This window comes from Gallus gallus, chromosome 3 (assembly GCF_016699485.2).
Source record: "Gallus gallus isolate bGalGal1 chromosome 3, bGalGal1.mat.broiler.GRCg7b, whole genome shotgun sequence".
NCBI lineage: Eukaryota > Metazoa > Chordata > Aves > Galliformes > Phasianidae > Gallus > Gallus gallus.
This window is the reverse complement of record NC_052534.1, coordinates 76,256,974-76,276,815: the sequence shown is the minus strand read 5'-3', so window position 1 is coordinate 76,276,815 and position 19,842 is coordinate 76,256,974. Positions and strand designations below refer to the sequence as shown.

Sequence of the window (19,842 nt, the reverse complement as noted above, 5' to 3'; positions counted from 1 at the left end):
CTGTGATATACGATACAAAGAGTAATTATTCCACTTTACTCAGCTCTGGCAAGACCCAGCAGGAGCAGCGCTGTGACCCAGCAGGAGCAGGTCACTGTACTCTGAGGAAGATGATGGTCCACCAAGGGGGAAAAGTGCAACAGTGAGGACAGCTGAAGGAATAAGGTTTGGATGGCTCAGAAATAAAGCAGTAAATTTAGAAATGAAGGGATTAAGGTGGAACATTATAGTAGCACTTCAAAGTGCAGATAGCTGTCATAAAAGATTTGGTGGCCATTGTTGCAACGTGACAGCTAAAGGAAGGAGAAAGATCAGATCCGTTGGCAGCAGAGGTTTGAGTTAGGTATTACAAACACATTCAAACAATTGGGACTGCTGAGCATTGAAACGGGCTATTTCAGAGGCTGCAGAATCTTCCTGCCAGGAGTCCCGACTCTAATTCTCTTGAAAGAGCACATAGCAACTTTGTTTGTCTAATAAAAACAAAAAAAGTGCATGTGCATACACGGTCATCAGTGAGTTTGAAAGGTAATTCTCTTAGCCTCTGTAAGTGAGCAGTTACTCAACTCCCAGTAACGTTACATCTCAATTCAGTGTTTTTGTAAGCACGGGCTTGAATGGCAACGGGATCAGACCTACATTTTTCCTTCTGCAATTGCACCCAAGTAATGGAATGCGTGTCTCAGATCTTTTAATGCAGCATAATTTAATGCAGTTTTTGTGTTTCAATAGTATGCATAAATCACCGCAAAAGAATCGCTATCTCACTGTAAGAAGAGAGCTACTAAACTGTGTGTCCTAGACAAAGGAAATATTTTTCAAGTGGCTTGCCTCAGGGGGGATTTAAAGGAGGAAGTTAATGCATTCCAGCAAGAATCTCCATCACTATAATACCAGTGGATTAATTGTAAGTAAAGCTAAGGCTGGGAGAGAGGAAAATTTGCAGCATAAGGAATGTTGATGAAAAGTGCGGGAATGCTGTTGAAGATAAATATATAGCTTGAAATGGATTTCATTTTAAAATGGTGATATTCTTACAGCATTTCTGTTATTCCCATGACTGCCTCTCAGCTCTAAGAACGACTTTTTCATTTTATTCCAATAAATCATTTCTGAATCAAGAATTCATTACATTTCCATCTTTTCATTTTCACTGCAGTGGTTTCTTTCTCTGTGCAACGGCTTCATCACCTGATTGCAATCAATATTGCTGTAACAGGCAGTACATGCAGTTCATCATCAGCAAGAGAAGGGTAAGGGATTACAGGGCACTTACACTACCCTTGTTTAAAATCCATCCCTCTGCCTTCTCCTACGCCTGCCCTTTGCAGGATGCACTTCTTTTTTTTCCTTCTATAGATGCGTGGGTCTGCATTACACCAAAGATGCTCAGTTATTAATTCGCTGAAAAAAAAATAAAAATCAAAGACATTCTTTTTAAAAATAACTATGTTAGTGTAAAATGCACTCTCGAGAAGTATTTCTTTGCTTCATCACAGCAAAGAGCTGTGTGCCACTACTAGGTTATAAACTGATCGTAAAGGAGATAAAATGCAAATTCAGGAATACAGAAGGCAGACCAAAACGAATATAAGCAAATACAATTTCTTTTAATTGATCTCACACCTGCAGCCTTCAGCTTAAGCGGAATACTGACAGTCATTGTTTTAAACATCCCCTTCCTCCCCACAAAGTTTCCACAAGAATTGTCCTATCCTGATGGCCAGTGAAGCTTTTTTTCCTGCACTCGTGAAAAAGATCCAGTTCTTACATACAGAATCTAAAATGAAAAAAAAAAAAAGAAGAAGAAAAAGGTCTCTGTGGAGCCATTCTAATTTAAATGCTTATCTTGCAAAATGGGGAAGGGAATGAAGAAAATAGCACAATGATGGGAAAATATGTCAGTCTCCAGGACAGCATTTCTTTCAGTAATTCATTCAGTTTACAGCTAGAACTCTGCAAGAACCTATTGAACATGCAGGCAGTGTACATCAGTCAGTGAACAATGGAAAATGATAAACAGTAAAGACAGTGGAAAGCTAGAAAGGCACCATTAATTGCAGGTAATAGTATTTAAGTTAGTTTTAAAATACTTAAAATGAGAATGTAACCCCGTCTCTTCTTTTCAGACAGCTCTAAAACCAATTTGGGGGATTCTCTTCTGAGAAAACAGCTCAATCCATGATCTGGGCAAGTGTGTTGAAATGCACCGTCCTCCCTCTTCAGTAATTCCCTTCCTCTGGAAAGAGGGATTCTCCATGCAATCTGAAAAAAGATGTTGCAAAAACATTTTCCTTTCCCTTCTCCAGCTGATGTTGGAGACAACCTACAGACCGTGCTCTGCATCTGTTTTCTTCTTCCTGCTGGGTAATATTCAGACTGCTTCGCTCACTGTAAAACACAGCTATATAAAACTACACAGGTGATTTCAAACATGGGTGAAAATGGCCCCAGCCAGTATCAATAAGGAAGATATGAATACATGGGATCAAGTTCCTTCTCCTTTCGGAATTCACGTCTCATTTGTACTGTTTTCATCAGCAGATCTTTTCTACTGCTGCCCTGCACCAACCTACCATCTGATTGCCTCACAAAGTTTCTTTTATAGTGCAGAGGACAAATTTGGTACCCTGGTAACAGCAGTATGCATTGTCTAACATGATAGTTAGGTCTGTTCCAATGTTTTCAGAGGTTTTCTTCACCCAGTACCATCCTTCAGCTTGAAAACCTTTTGTATTGACATTTTAGCGTTTCTAGACTAAAATCACACTTCTTTTCACGTTTTATTTCACTGAGTGAAAAGAACAATTTATATTCTCCTCTCATAAAAGAGATTCTCTGTCCTACTTATAATCCCTAGTGCCCTTCTCTGTACCTCCTGCAGTGCAATCTAATCTTTTCTGACCAATAGTGACCAGGATTGCACAAATTGTTTCAGATGAGCTAGATGTTTTATTTTTACCTGCAATATCTAATGGAAATATCTGACCTGTCAAGCCATATGATTTTACAAGCTTCTTTTTTTTTTCTTGGTAGACAGAGCACATCTATGACTTGGTCATCCTCAACTAATACAACGAACACTTTTCACTCACTGTCACCTCCAACTGATGAGTTTCCCCCTCTGGAGAAAGGGCTGCTATCAGCCTCCCTGTATTTTACTTCTTGAAAATTAATCCCATTCTATTATTTAGGATTTCAAGGTCATCCAATCTTTATCCCTCTCTTATTGAAAGTGTCTCACTATTTTGTGTCATCAGCAAATTTCATTATTACAGCTCATATTTTTGTACCTACATCATTAATGGAAATTTCTGGCTGAATAAATATCTTCTGATGTCTTAGATGGGTATGCGATAGGCTTTTTTGCTTTCATCTCAAATGTGGAAACATTCATTTTCATATCTTCTTTCTCATTAGCCACTGCTTTAATTTCCTTTGTAAGGAAACTCAGCTGGGCTTCTGACAATTCTCACTTTATTCTTACCCTCTTTAATACTTTTATAAGCAATAATTTTGTTCCATTCCCTTCAAGCTTCTGATTGTTCTTAATAACCCTTTTGAAGTGGCTATTTACCCAGCTGTGACCGACCATCCCTCTTGTTTGAGATATGAATTTCAGACACTTTTTTTTGCAGACACTTTACAGATGCCAAGCCTTCCCCACACGCAAGTCTACGACCACCTAAATGATGCCGTCATCACTAACTTATTCCCTTAATTTCATCAAGTTTGACCTTTGTAATTAAAAATCTGTTACCAACCTGGTTCTGCTCTAAGTAAATATTTTTCCTAGTAATCTTATGAAAAGTATTTCTCTCCAGACTTGAACTGAAATGTCTCTAGCACATGTTCATTTAATAGAAACTCTTTACCGTCTTTCTTCAATATTGACTCAAACAAGTTCTTCAACTTTTCTATCAGGTTTTTTTTTCTTAAATATCGATCACATTGCAAATTTTAATCCTCAATCAATTCATTTTACCTCCATAACACTTCAAGTGTCTTATTATTGGTGTTCCTGTCCTAAACTCTACTCTGTCATATCTTCTGGTATCCTTTAAGAATTAGTCACTCAGTTTTGTTACTTGGGTTCCAGAGATATATAAACATCATAGCTGTTCCTTGCTAACACGACATTCTCCCTGGAAGAGTCAACAGTCCTCCTCCTAGGTGTTAGCTACATACAATTTACAAAGAACTCTCATTGTTGTTTTACATAATACAATCTTCTCTCCAGCCACAACCAGCATCCCAAAACGTACAACCAAAGTATCTGAAGATCCGTAAGATCCTCCTCTTAATGACAGATTTTTCAGAGGCATGGGAAGTGAAACATGGAGCTAGGAAAGCACCACACTGTGGGTATATACTGAGTCAGTCAAGTGGCAAGAGTGGGTGACAGCATACCTGAATCCCAAATGAATTTTTGACAATGAGGAATCTTTACCATTATAAGTCTTCATCTTAAATCTTTATTTCTGGCATCCTCTAGTAATAAGCCTGTCAATTCTTCTTAACAAGAAATTCCATCTTTGGTACAAAACTCAGGTCTTTTTATTCTTAGTATTCCATCTTTTCTCTGTTCTTTCTCACTGTCTCTATCCATTTTTCTTCCTTGGACTCTTCTCCTCCATGGATTCATTGCCCTTTCCTCTTCCGGAGACTTCTGCCTCTTTTGCTAGTCTTTTTTATTTTCCAATATAACAAATGCCTTCCTTAACTATATTTCCCCTTCAACAGTCAATCTCCTAAGCTTTATATTCACATATTTTTTTTTTCACAGCCTCACTGTTTACCCCACAGATTTGTGAAGAAAACAGGTATCTGAAAAGCCTACCTTCTCTGTGGAATCTCTTTCGCTCCCGTCATCTTCAGGCATCTGTTCTTTCTTTCCATAAGTTTTACGAGGGTGGATAGTGACAGGACGAGGGAGAATGGTTTTAAACTGAGACAGAGGAGGTTTAGGTTGCATATTAGGAGGAAGTTTTTCACACACATGGTGGTGGTGCACTGGAACAGGTTGCCCAAGGAGGCTGTGGATGCCTCATCCCTGGAGGCATTCAAGGCCAGGCTGGATGTGGCTCTGGGCAGCCTGGTCTGGTGGTTGGCAACCCTGCACATAGCAGGGGGGTTGAAACTCAATGATCATTGTGGTCCTTTTCAACCCAGGCCATTCTGTGAGTCTATATATCACATTCTAGCTTCTGTCGGGATTCAGTGACGGGATGAGCATCGCAGCTCTGTACCCAGTATTGGAAAACCTCTTTTTTAGGACATTGCTACACTTGCCTCAGTAGCAGTCATCATATTTTCATTGCTGTCAAGCAAGAAAAAAGGGCCGTTTGTGGTCTTTCCTTCTACTTACTAACTCCACCTTTGGTCTCCAGGGTGAAAGTCGTGCAATTAACCGCCTCTGAACTGTGATTAGAGACAGGAACGCTCCCTTGCATAAGGCCCCTGGAGGCCTTTGTGCAAGTCCTGTTTGGTGTAGGACAGCTGAAGGACAGGCTTCTTTCCACTTGATCCCTTTGAGATCAAAACAATCAGTCCTTATTCTACCACCTCTACATGCTAATCTTTTGTAGAAGAACCTCATGTTCCCAGTTTCTCCTTCCTGGCCTGGGCTCAACACTGAAAACCCTCTGGGCAGGGAGGAAATGAGGCAGCAAACAAAAATGATGGCGCCCATGAATATGAATTTGGCTACCCGTGGTTTACCCATAAGTGAAACTAACTGAAACTAATTGCAAATAGTGCAAGGTAGGACTGGAAGAGGTATGTGGAGGAGATGCCATCCTAGCTCATACAGATAAGTTAAGTGCCTGAGAAAGAGTGAGTAGGCTTTTGTGCAGTTGTTACCGGTATCGGCACGGCTCATTAGTACTGGGTATGTAACACACAGATTAGCAGTGAGGGATATATGCAAACCTATGTGATTTTCCTCCGCTAACTTCAGGAGAAGGTCTTGCCCTAAGGAGGTCAACGCCAGCCCCTGCAGCTTCCCGCTCTGTTAAGAGCGCTCAACCTGGCACAAAAGAAAGGAAGGATCCCACTCAAAGCCACGCAGCAGCAGCTGACCAGGCGGGAGGAGCCCTCGCACACCCAGGCCACGCGCCCGCCATCGCCGCCTCCGAGGCTCGAGGGAAGCACCGAGGCCGCCCCCACCGCCATTTGCCGCCAAAACCGGTCGGAGGGAAGGCGGGCAGCGCCGTCACGTGGCCACGCGGCCGTTGGAGGGGGCGTGGCGCGGCGTCACGTGACGCGCGGAGGCGCGCGCGCCCCCTTCCCGCTCTCGCCCCTCCCCGGCCGAACCCTGCGCCGCGGGGGATGGGGAGTGCGCGCGCGCTCCCCCCCTCCCGTCCTCTCCGGCACGTGACCCCTCCCCGGAACGTGGCATTGTGTAATCACGTGACGCGGAGCCGAGCGAGGAGGGGGGGCGGGAGGCCGAGGCAGAGAGAGGGGGGGCTGCGTACGCGACGGAGCGGGGTGCGAAGATGGCGGACGAGGAGGCCGAGCAGGAGAGCGGCAGCCCCGGCGGCGACCTGCTGGAGCTGCGGCGCCTGCGGGAGCGGCTGCTGGAGCTGGAGACGGGGCTGCGGGAGAGCGCCGAGCCCGCCGTGCAAGCGGCCACCGAGTACTGCAAGCAGCTCTGCCAGGTCAGGCCGCGCTCCTCTCCCCTCCCTTCCCCCGCTCCGAGCGGGCTGCGGGAGGCTGCCGATGCCGGGGGGCAGCGCGGGGCCCTGCCCGGCGGCGGCGTCGCTCTCTCCGGAGGAGCGGGCGGCGGTTGGCCCGGGGCGGCGGTTGGCCGCGGGCGGTTGGGCCGGGCGGCCCCTCGCTCTGCGGGCCGGGCTCCCGCTTGACGCTGCGGGCTGAGGGCAGGCGGTCCGCCCCCTGCGCCCGGAGCCGCTCGGCCGGCCCGCGCTCCCCTGCCCCCGCCTTCTCTCCTCCCCGGCGGCCGCCCCGCGTCTCGCGGTCTCCAGGCCCCTTTGTTGCGCTCTACGGCTCGGCTCAGCCCAGGGCCCTTTGTTCCCGGCGGCGGCGGACGGACCCCCCCCCCCCCCCCCCTTCTCCCCCCCCCCCCTTCTCCCCCCCCCCCTCCCGTCCCCTGCGCTCCCGCACCCCTCCTCCCAGGGGGGCGGCGGCTCGGGGGCCCGGCTCCTCCGCTGGGGGGAAGCGGGAGCGCGGCCCGGGTGCTCGGGGCCCTCCGGCGCTCGGTGCCCTTTCTCGTAGCCGGCGGTGATTCGGAGTCGCTGGTATCCGGGATGAGAGGAAGCGGTGGGGGACTAAACTTAGGGCTCCGATGACGGCAGGAGGTCTGAAGGTCGACGGTGCCGCCCTCCCTGTCGCTCCCTGCCCTCGCGAGGGGGACGAGGGGTGCCTGGAGCGGTGCTGTGTGGAGGTGCGGTGTGCCGGGAGACCGCCCGCTCCCCGGGGCCCCGCGGCCCGCTGCTGCAGGTGCTGCTGCCGAACTGCTGACCCCGCAGCATCCCTCGCCCGGCAAACTTCGGTGTCGGCTGCTGTAAGGCGCGCCGCTCCGTCTTAGCCGTGTGCGTGCCTGCGTGTTGCCCTCCTTTCTCCTATGTGTCCTTTTTCGGCTGACATTGGGCATGACACAGTGTGCGAAACAACCCTTGAGGCGCTGAATTTCTTTCAAACTCCTCCCGTAGCTTTGGTCTCGGTTTTAACAAGTGGTGTGTCTGTTTACACGTTGCTGTCAGCCGTTCGTGGAACATGGACAAGTTTGTAGAAGGTGGAATGGATGATCGTGAATTCAGAGCTGGGTTTTGATCTTGTGTTGTCTGTGGCTCCGTGTCTTCTCTGAAGGAGTTTATTCCTGGTGGAAGCCATTATGAGGTGCCCATTTGCATGTCTGTCACTTCGGCTGTAGCTGAGCACCGCTTTTTGGTAACCAGGGAGATCCACTGCCAAGCACTTTGTGCACGTTCCCTTCTCGTGTTTGATTTCATTCATGCAGGGCTTGTATTTTAGGTTCTCTTTCATTGAAATTTGTCACGCTGTACTTGGGTAGAACGTCTGCGTGGATGTACAGAAACAAGAGTGGTTTACGTTGGCTCACATCGCTTCGTTCTCAGCCTGTCCTATCTTTGTGGCGGCTTGCTTAGATTCGTAGTGGGGAGGTGGATACCCGGCTCTGGCCTGGCCTGACAACTGAATGAGCTGTTTGTGGGTGGACGTGGTTGGCCAAGTGGGAATGCAGACACCTTTCTGGCACCAAGTAGATTACCAGTGTTAGAAGCAGATTTATCAAATGATGATCGCATGTACTTAGTGAGCAACTTCATGAGGTTTGGTTGGTTTTAGCACAGAGCAAAGACTCATATGGTTATTAGTTTAATGACTGTTAACAAAAATCCATTCTGAGGCCTGATTCTTTCTGAAATGTACACCTTTGAAAAACGAGTCTTGCCGTACTAAAAACAGTTATGTAGAAATTGACTTAGGTAAGAATCTGCACTCTTTGGAAATGTCACCGTCACCTCTGTACCAAGAGAGTAGGAAGGCTGGACCTGTTCCTCCTGTGTGCAAGCATCATGATGTGTAACACTGAGAGCTGAGACATGCTGTTCCATGTTGAAAGACTTTAAGCTGAGATCTAAACAGACATAATAACATCATTAAGGTAGGAAAGGACCACTAAGTTCTCCTAGTCCAGCCATTGACCTGTCACCACCATGACCACTGTGTCCCTCAGTGCCACACCTGCAAGATGCTTCATGTGAGAAGAAGTCATGTTGAATGGGTGTTTTTTTCACATTTGTTCACCTGTGCTGATGGTGCCAAAACACTTTCTCAGCTTCTTCTGCAGTTTCAGTCCTTTATTGGGGCTAACACAGAACAGCACTTACGGTTCAGAGAGTAGGCTGAGCTACTTAACTTGCACTGCGTGACAGATCATGAAAAATTCATGTCTTGGTAAAAGCCATCTCAGAAATCTGTGTTTTAAATAACAGTTTAAGGGCATCTGCCATGATTTCTAGGATCAAGTCTTTGGATATATGCACTTAAAAGAATAATTTGACTGCTCATACATACAAAACAGAGAGCCTTGTTTATGTCTTAAGTCTGGAAGTGCAGCACAGAGGAAGCATTCTAGTGTTTGCCTGAGCGTCATTTCACCTGCATGGTTTTCTTCATGCCGAAATAACTACACAGAACTTGGGAAATCACGCATTCTGCTTTTAGTTTATCAGTAGAGCTCATTATTTTCAAGCAAAGTTCACGTTGTTACGAATATGTGTAAAATGCCTTTGTAATTGCGATTCGCACTCTTCTGTTGCGGTTTGGAAGTTAGCAAGTCCACAGCAGTTATGTTGTCGCAAACAGTGTGTGTGCAGACTAGAACTGACAGAGCAAGTATCTTCAGATGCAGTGACTGTAAATTGAAAGCCTGACTTTCCAAGAGATCAGAATGGTCCAAAGAAAGTGGTGTTTTCATCACTTTGTGGTAGTTGGTTACGTTCTTTTCCGACTTTGTTCTTTAAGGGTATCTGTTGATTCCCATCTGCTGATTCCCATCCGTATTCAGTTACAAAAGAGCAAGATGACTTTTTATTCCCCTGAGAGCTAGAGAAAACGTGATGCCAATGGGTATAGCCAATGTTGTGGGCACTGTTCCTTTCCCATTTTTCATCGCCCACTGTAATCTTTATTTTCTTTATTACCAAGCAGGTAACTATTTTCTAGCTAATCTGGTGTTAAATCACTGAAGTACTTCTGCTTACGCGGTGTATCTTTATATAGTTGGTATGTTTCATCTTGGACCTTATAAGTCTTATCTGCATGGCTGTTTCTGACTTCTATTCTCTGAATCTGCTTCTGAGTGCTTTTTTTTTTCTTTTTTTTTTCCTTCCTGTTCTTTCTTTGGAGGGTACAAACCCTCCAAAGCTGTAAGGTCATCAAGTTTGTTGTACTAACACAGGTTGTCAACAAATAACGAGTTGTGTTACAAGTATGAAAAGAATTGGAGCTTTTGTACTGTACTTCCATAATAACTCTGCTGGTACATTTTGTTTCATCTGTTGGTTATCTTATAGCTATTGTCTGCTTATTATGAGAAAATCATGTGTTAAAATATGCTAACAAGTGAGTTTAGCCTTTGGTGTGACATGTTAATATTCTTTCATGATAGCCTGCTTATTCATTATTGGCCATCAGCTTAGAATCATCTTGACGCTAGTAGCAAAAGCAGAGTGCTGATGGAGAACTTTGGAGGGGAAAAAAGGGACTTTGCTACTTAAAATTAGGAGGAGAAATCCTATTTTTTAACTGATGTTACTGCTCCCTGTAAGTGTATTCAGTTGCTGCTTTTTAGCAACTGATAATTGTTATGTATGGAGGTACTAATGAAGTATTCATTAGGGACCACTGGTATGTCGGTCCCACTGCAGTACCTTAAGGTCCTACTCCCCTCTGTGTCGTGTCGTGCTAGATTAGGTCTTAATAATGTTGGGTTATAGTAATCTGATGATCGTTAGTGAGAACTTTAAATTCACTGTGTATTGTTTACAAGTAATCACCAATGATTTGTCTGTATTGGAGGTTACTTTAATTTTCTTCTGTCTTGTTGCTGTTGGCTTTCAGTTTTTATACATTACACATTCTTCACAATGTTAGGATGCTATCATCTTCTTTACTGTTCATTTCTTCCTCACTTTTAGCCTCTGTATTCTCAGCTGCTTCTTCAGACTCAGGATGACAGAAATAGTCTTCAGTTCTGTCTGTTGAAGTTGAAATAAAGCCTATTTTAAACCTTTCAGCTACAAATTCTGGATTTATCTCAACCCAGTGTGTCTTAATCCAATGACAAAGGAGTTTTTCACTAAGGCTTCTTTATTTTTTCCTGTAGGAACTAGAGCATGATCCCTTGCCAAGAGTCATTGTACGTATAAAGACCTCAACAGACTTTGAAGGGCTCGTTCGCTGTTTCATCAATCACCTGCAGTTGTGATGCCCTTCCTCCTGATGTGACCATAAGATCAGTATTCACTGGCAGCAAAAAACCACTGTCAGCAATATTTCAGGTGCTCTCTTAAGTAGAAGGCATTTCCTCTTGATAGAACACGTAGTCGCTTATTCTTGACAGCATTCACCAAACTCTTCATTAAGTCTGTAGATTGATATACCCCCTTGATTTATTTATTTATTTAATTTTAGACCAACAACTAATCGTGATCTTTACATGATGCAGTCCTGTACTCCTGGAATGCAGCAAGCTTTTTGGTGATACAAGTGGGTGGATGCTGCTCAGGTGGAGCTCTTCACTGGTAGGCAAAAACCACGTAGATGCATTGCTGTGCATTGACCATCACTGACCTGGGGTCTGTTCTGTGAAAGGCTTTGTGGTCGTGCTATTGAGCTTTCACTTCAGTGCTTTCCTGGGTAACCAGGTTTCTGTCTCTTCTTTTGAGTATGCACTAATGCTGTAACTCTTTTCCTTGTTTCTTCTGAGAAGTGTTTTCTTTTGAGTCCAAGAGAGTGATTTCTGCATTGAGCATCTGCTTCGATGTTTCCATCTTTGCACTTCTGCTATGCTATATTTCTTCCTGATGTCACAGCTGATATTTTTATTTTCATATAATACCACTTTAAGGGTAAGATTTGCATAGTAACTTCTAGTCCTCTCCTGTTTTACACCTGTACCTGTGACCTCCAGATAATCCCCCATTCAGGGGGTGCATACAACTGCCAGAAATCACAATCCTCTCAACTGTGGTATCCCACACAGATTTCCAAGTGTGTAAAGAAACACAATCATAATCACTGTCACGTCTCATTCAGATTCTGAGCTGCTTCAGGCATGTTTGTGCTTTGTTGTCCCTGCAGGACCTGACTCACTGAGCCACTCGCTGCCTTAGTGGTCTGCAAAAAGGCACCTCCTGATCTTTTAAGTTACACTGTGAGAGTTGGAGAATTGCTGTCTTTTCAAATAAATATGGTGTGGATGCAGATCTACGTAGAATGCATATGCCTTTAGAAAAAATTACTGATTAGGGTTAAGTCTAACCAATGACCATAATTAATCTCGTTTTATCCTCAGTAGTGGCAGCACTACTTAACGTCATGCTTGATTGGAGCTAATTTTCTTTAAAAGTTCTGCGTTTTGTACAGTAAGTTCTTGGTAATGCAAATTTCCTGTATAAAAGGGAACACGATTGAAATAGTTAATTTCTTTCTACCTGTGTATCTCTTATGAAAATTAGAATCTCATTCATTTTCCTTTCAAGTCATGTCAGTGTGTAAGCGTTCTCTTTGGTGTAGATAATTTTAGTGTAGTGTGGTTGAACATGAAAAGTTTAGAGATGTAATACGTGGACTTTGTTGGGATATCTTAAGATGTTCACACAGTGTACTTAGTTCAACACATTTTGCTGGTGTCACATCAACTTATAAGTGATACTATCGCTGAAGTGTAATCATCTTGCAAAATGTAGCTTTTTGTGCTTTATTTGAATTGCTACCCAGTTATTTATTAGCTCACTTAAACAAGTAGACCTGGTGCACTTAGTTTTAGATGGCTGTGTTCTCTGCAATCTGTTTATGGAAAAAAGCAAACCTTTAATAACAGCCTTTTAATGTTACTGTTGGGGAAGCGAGGGGAATCTTAAGCTCATTTTATTGGCAAAAAATTGAGTTGAAGACATTCTGTTACAAAAATTGCCTTTTCATTTTTATATGTTGCTATCAATGTAAAAAAAAGGAATAATTTTTTATTCTTGATTGTAGATAAATTTTCTTTTGCACTTAAAACTCTTTAAGAAGAGGTCAATCTTTGGTAAGAGCAGTCATTGTAATGGTGTGTTTAAGTTCTGAAAGCGCTCCTTTTGAACTTGCTGGGTTTGGGACGTGGATCTGGAAGAGGTTTCAGCCATCTGCATTGTGATACCAAAGCTGGAGTGGCTTTTGGTAAACTAGAACTACAAATGCTTGTTTGAGCTGTTCTTGAAAACTGGTAAGAAAGATTTTGAAAACTCCATAGATGATGCACTTCAGCTCTGTTATCCTTGCCTGTAGAGGTTTTCTTACTAACTTAATCTGTAGCCTCTCATTGGAGTTTAAGGCTTAGTATTTGTCCTGTCCTAGTAGCTTTGAAAAGTAATGTATTCCTTTCCTAATAGAGGTATCATTTGTGCTTTCAAAGCCATTTTTCTTTCTCCAGTTTTCACTTTCCTGAGCAGACAGTTCAGCAAGAAGGTGACAATCCATGTAAGAGTTAAGATTTAAGGTGGGTGGGTTTTCTTGGTGAAACATACTATTTATCATTGCTGCTGCAGCCTTGGAAAAAAAAGGGATGGTTTTCAAGGGTGTGACAAATAGAGGCAGTTCAGAAGACGGAGAAATGAAGAACTTATAATTTCCTAAGTTTTAGGAAAGCTCAGCTCTGTATGTGAGGTGCTGCATGTGATACTGAAACAAAGCATTCCACTTAGCATAGTAAGGAAAATATGTCAGTTTAGAATACGTATCTGATGTCGTAGTTACTCTGATGCAGATTGTTTGCTGAGTTAGAGACTTGTTTTACTGAAGTTATTAAGATAACTCTCCTATTAGCAAACCACCATTTCTCCAAGAAATACTTTCAACCAAAAATTAATACTTGCTGGGTATGAAGTGTGGATTACAGTTAGCTTTTAATTGCCCATTCCGAGATGGCGAGATGTCTTGCTTCGTCTTGTCCTTCAGATATTTAAACATATAACTGTGGATGCCTTACTGTAGCATTTACTCATAGTATTTGGCTGTAGTATTATCTCTGCATCTGTACTACCGCAGTTAAACATATCTGGTAGTACAGAAAATGACTATTTCTGCCATCACCTTTTTCCCAGAAATCCAAACTTTTTTTTACTTCACTTAAAGGCAATACCAGTCATACTTAGATTCCTTTTACAAAGCACGATCATCTAAGATTCATTTTTTAGAAAACACTAAAATAATGAAGATTCTCCATATTGACTGTGCAAGGAGTGCATTCTTGTTACATCTCACCTTCAGGAGTCTCGTTGTATCAGGAGCTCCGTTGCATCTCTGGGTTCCTTGTAAGGCAGGCATGCATAGGTATGAACATTCAGGCCACTGTTTCTCAAACTGGGGGGCTTTTTCTTCTTCTGTCTCTGTTATTGTCATTTTGTTAGTGCAGAGCTCATGATGGCTACTTCAGGGGAAGCAGTAAAAAAGGGCTATTTTGCAGAATCTTTATTTCCATTGTGAGCGAAAATCGGGTAATTTCATGTGGCGTTTTCTTTTTAATCTGCCATTTAAATGTGAGTTCTTTTTTTTTTCCTTTAGGCTTTATAGATGCATATTCTGTATGTTGTGGGTCTTTGTAAGACTTCACTACATTAGGAATTAAATTGTAACCATTGGCAGGAGACAGCAAGCTACTGTTTCTTCTCTGTGATACATTACCAGAACTGATGTCCAGGTCATAGATACTGTTTCAAAGTTGTGTATGTATGAAGCATGTCTTAATAAATAGTGCTCTAGGCATTAGTACCATTTAGAAAGGCCTTTGTATAAATCCTTGCGCACTTGTGTAGTGTGAATTATGCTTCCATTCTTGTGAGGGAAGCTGGCAAAACATTGTCATCAGCTTCTCTTAAATAGAGATTTACAGCAACTGCTTACCTATTTTTTAAGCATAAATTTACAACGTGACATAATTCCCTGTTTTATGAAGTTTGTGGCTTTGCATATGCTAAAAACATAATGTCATATGCGTGCAGGTACTTTTCTGAGGTGTGAAACTATTCTTTTCCCCTATTTGTCTTTCCAAATAGGCATTAAAGACAACTCAGTGGTATTACTTCTGGCATCTTTCATCACTGAGGATGAACAGCAGTGTTTTATTTGGGAAGAGTTAATCTAATAATACGTAGCACTCGGCAGAACAAAGCATTCAAAAAGAAGGGTATATGTGACATCCAAATGGAGCTTTGTAAAGTTATGTTATGACAATAAGCCTGATTCAGTAGGAAATTGAACTAAACTTACAAAGAAACAAACAAACAGCCATGGCTAGTTTTTTGTGCAAGTTTTACTCTGAGTTTTTTTTCCCATCTCCTCTTCTATAAGATATGTAGTTTTCCAGTAGGTAATATCTCTGACTTTGCTATTCCTGGTATGGAGCTAAACCAGATTCATCTTTTCATCAGAGAATGAGGAAAATTCTGTACTAAATGATGTAGTCCTTGTCTGATTATTTCATTTAATTATTCTGAACTAGTAACAATTCTTCGTCCTTGCCCTGACTCGTGTAACCCTGAAAACATCTAAAAGTCCATCCAGTTCCAGGTACTGAATGCTAGTGTTCATTCTGACCTACCTGCTGGGCAGCTGCTTTGAGAAACGTAATCATTGATTCTAATGAATAGGTGAAATTGTTTGATATTTATGCATCTAATGCACCGAATACCATGTTGATGAATCAGAGAGGTATGTTCAGTGACCAGGCATCAAATTAAATTACCTGTATGGAGTTCTTCAGCCCTGTGATTGCTGCTTAGAGCTCTTGATGGCACACTGTTTTGTAACAGAACAGACACAACAAAGAGGATGACAATAGTTAAATACTTACAACCACAAAAGGCATAAGTTGGTATGAAGAGAACAGCTGGCATAAAAATACATGTGAATCAGTAATAGTGAAGATGAGGAAAAATTCAATCTGCAAATCCTACTGACCTGCAACTTGCGTAATGATCTAGTTGAAACTGGCATGGCAATTAAGTCTTCTTGCTCTTGGGTAGCCAGGCAGACTTCACTAACTGTGCTGGTGGGATGACAGGGGCTCCTGGTTCTGCTGTGGGCTGTTAACGTGTTCAGCAGAGAGCACAGTCTTGGCTCCTCTCTTCTCTTGTGTGTGGATGCAGTGCCTGTACATTGGCACTGCTGTATGGGAGTGTCAGGCTGTTGGGCTCTCAGCGAACCAGGTAGGCTTTGCCTTGTTCTTTCACAGGAAATGTAGATAAGATGAAAGCACCCTTTGGGATATCAGCTTGACATTGCTGAACAGGCCACCTTAAAATGACAAGTAGCCCTTCTGTTAAAGAAGAGGACTATCAGTTAGGTTCTCATCAGAATTAAGAAGCTTGGAAGAAGTTGCATCCAGCTGATAAGAACAGCTAAGGCAAATACCTAATGCATGTTGAACTACAGAAATACTTATAACATTTCTCTTTACTTGACCAAGAGAGCGGCTTCAAGTCATCTATATTCCAGTAAATTCATGTATTTTCAAAACAGATATAGTTATTTCTGGATGTCTTCCTATTTTTAATCTGTCCATATGCCAGTCTGTTAATTAAGGAATAGGTAAATTAGATTTCCTGGCAGTGGATGAAAGTTGACTGCAATGAGCATCCCACTGCATTCCAGAAATGCCTGGTTAATAGCCAACTGCTCAATATTGTTTTTAACTAAACACACTAAAACACAAAGGTTGGGAAGGCAACATGAAGTTGAGACCTGAATGAGAACTTGAGAGAGAAATGTAGCCTAGGTCTTATTCCATCCTCACTTGCATGTAAGGATGCAAGTGAGAAATCCCAACTGCTGACAGGATTGAAAAGAACATATTGAATACAGAATGTTAAAAGTCTACGTGCAAGCATAAAAAAAGATCATTTCTACTGCTGTGTGTGGCAAAGCGTGAGGCTTAATGAAGTCATCTCATGGAATTTAAAATAGTTACTTTTTGAAACAGTTTGTAGATATAAACAGAGGCTGTCCATTCTTTTTCTAAGCAATTCTAGTTCTGTTTTAAAAACTAGCTGGATTTTGAATCTTCATCGGAACGGTGACTGAAGAATAATGGGAGGATTGGTGCCTTTTATTTTGTCTGTGCACTTTGTTATTAGCAGTCTGAGCTCATGCTCTATGTTCAGCATGCCCAGATGAAAAACATACTGATTGCTTGCTCCTTTGAGAAACATGGGGAGAGAAACATCTCTCTGTTAACGAAAAGCTCCATGGCTGCTAATTAACTTTCCAGAGAGTCGACTTTTATCCTTGCTTTTTTTTTTTTTGATGGTATTTTATTGGCAATGGTAGATGGCACAACTATTGCTCTGAGAGTTGTAGCAGCCTCTAGCCCCAGAAACAGCTGGGGCTGTTTGTGCTTCTGTATCTACAGAAGTGCTTCTTTCAAACTCTGTCCCAGTGTAGACTCTGCCTTAGAAATGTAAGTGTATCTGGACTGCATGCCAATATCTGGCTTAGTTAAATATCTCTAATTTGGGGGCAGTGGCATTTTGCTGTAGTTGAAAGTTACATGCATTAGAAAGCACGTCTGAGTTGGGTTTTTTTCTTCTGTTATTGTTGTTGCTTTATCTGCCAAGTGAAGTAAAAATAGTTGGATAAGGGCTCTGTTTAGCTTCCTTTGCTTGTGTGCTGGAGGCATGAGGCACTGGCGTCCTTACAAACTGACTTGTAACAGGAGTTACAAATAGAAGATAATCTTAAGGGTGAGCTCTTATATTGCCCATCGTCATTACGTGGATTCTTCTTGCAGTTGGTTCCAAGTCTCTTCACCAGAGATGTGCAACTGTGAGGTGTGTGGTGAAGTAGCTGTGAAGAACCATCAACATTATGAAAGCCTTATATAACAAATAAATGTAGAGAAAGGAGGGGGCAGTTCAAATAACCCATGCACTCATGCATCTTCAGAAGCATTGACATCTGTTTAGTTAGTGCATATTTATGGTAAGCAGAACCACGGTGCGATTTCTAAGATTTCCATGAGGCAAACCTGGACATTTATTTTCTCGTGAGAATGTTTTTAGGCAAGAGCCAAAAAAGAAACTCATAATTATTCTTATGACTTTCTGTCTTTTCCCTCAACTTTCATGTTATGTGATTTTTGTGGGATGATATCCAGTAAACGTATTTTACATAATAAACTACTGTTACATTGATGTATGAATGTGTAGGGGTTGAACAGAATGAGAAAATTAATCATTCATTGCAGGGTAGTTGATCACCTTTACTGGATTTCAGATGTACTCTAATTCTTGTTATTACATCAAAATTGATTAGAAGTTACGGTCGCTTCTTTAGCAATGACTTTTTCCTGGAAAAAAAGAGAAAAAGAAGTATTTCTCTGAACTTAATGTTGTCTTCAAAAAATCTCCAGCAGGATTGCTTTTCTTCAGCAGTCGTTTACAAATGAGTTACTGCAAGATAATTGTATGGGACCTGATTTCCTCCTGTTTCTGTGTATCTCCTTTTCACGGTAAGGATTAAGCACAAAACTTAGGGCTGTGTCTTTCTATTTTTGCAATTTTGCTGCAAGAAATCTGTGTCACTGTAATGCAGTTTATTCTTTCATCTGGTTTGATGGGCGACATTTCAGCTTTACATGGTTGTTCAGCATCAGCCCTTTTGCTGTATGGATTCACTCTTTCTGCATTGCATTGCACTGAAGTGCTGTATGGTCATGTGAAATTTTAGGGGGACCAGCAGTTACCTGCGAACTCATGTGCTGTGTAACTCTTAAGTTTTTGCTGTTCATCAGCATCTTTGAAGGACTCTTCACTTTGAGTTGTTCTTGAAGTCAACAAATTCAGTTCTCACTAATTGTCTTGCCTTTGCTTTGCTTTTAACTTCAGGATAGAGCGGCCAGTGTTGTCTGCATGGAATTTTCCTCCTGTAGGGAACCTGCTTTAGCAGGGGGATTGGTCTCAGTGGTCTCCTGAGGTCCCTTCCAACCCTTGTGATTTTTGCAGGTGTAGAACAGTTGGAATTTTCTGCTTGACAGAAAAGAAAAAAACACTGAGGAAGATTGGAACTGCTGCCTTGTTAGTGAAGCCGAGGAATAGTAACGGGAAGGGGGATAAAATTGGAAAGTTCTGTACTGTACCTGCTGAAACTGAGAATGAAAACAATTGCTTAAACGTGATGTACTTGTAAGCAGTAGAGTTAAGAGTTTGACTTCAGTCCTCCTAGGCTCAAGTCAATATCTCCCTTAGAATTAAAGCAACTTCAGCTGCGTCTTCAGCCAAAGACATCTTGACTTTGTGGAGCTGTGCTTTGCGTAACGATATCATTGTGAAGCAACTTGGAAGGAGCATTCAAAGTGAAAGTAGTACAGTGGCCGCTTAAAATCCTGAAATGCTTTGAGAACGAAAATGGACTAAAAGTGGGCACTGATGTTCTTTGATCCTTTGTTAATCCTAACTGTAACTTACATAGTACTTGCATGCTAGAAAAACAATCATGCTTGATTATGTAATCCTTTGTTTTATAAATGCAGTCTTCTGTTCTATACTTGCTAAAGTTTTGCTGTTCTGGGTTTTGCTGCATGATAATACCAACCACGTAAGAGCTAATGTTCTCAGTGCTTGCGTAGCTACAAAATTAAGGTAATGATGCTAATCGTTGGTAGACAAATGCTGATTCAATTAACTTGTATCAATTTTGTCTAATTAAACCGTTTTGGAAGTGAATTAGAGGTACAGTTCTGAGTCAATCTGTTGTAAAATGCCCACAGCTGGAACTACGTAGTCTTTAAGTCCCTTCCAACCCAAGCCATTGCATGGCCCTTCCATGAGCAGATCTGACTAATGGAAATAAAAATTAATTTTGTTGCCTTATATTGATATGCTTTGGTTCTTTATTTCCTCGTTCTGTGAGGGCAGCAGCATATCAGATAGTGCTGTCGTGTCTGATGTTTGTAGTGAATATCCATTCCTTTCTAAGAATCACTTTGCATATAGTGCAACCCAACTAAAAAAGCGGTAGGAAAACAGGCTGCTTATGTTTGTGCTTCTGTGTTGGAGGCAAACATGAAAGGGAGGAAAAATGGGTTACTGTTATGGTGAT

The 19,842-nt window shown here is 42.3% G+C and overlaps 1 protein-coding gene across 1 annotated transcript in view; it reads left to right on the top strand.

Moving 5' to 3' along the window:
* The first annotated feature begins 6,454 nt into the window (after window positions 1-6,454).
* Window positions 6,455-19,842, top strand: part of ZNF292 (zinc finger protein 292) — a 55,664-nt gene continuing 42,276 nt past the window's right edge. Inside the window, exon 1 of the mRNA XM_419852.8 lies at window positions 6,455-6,659. Coding sequence (XP_419852.5) covers window positions 6,498-6,659 — 162 coding nt within the window. The 5' untranslated portion in view covers window positions 6,455-6,497. The remainder of the gene's footprint in view (window positions 6,660-19,842) is intronic.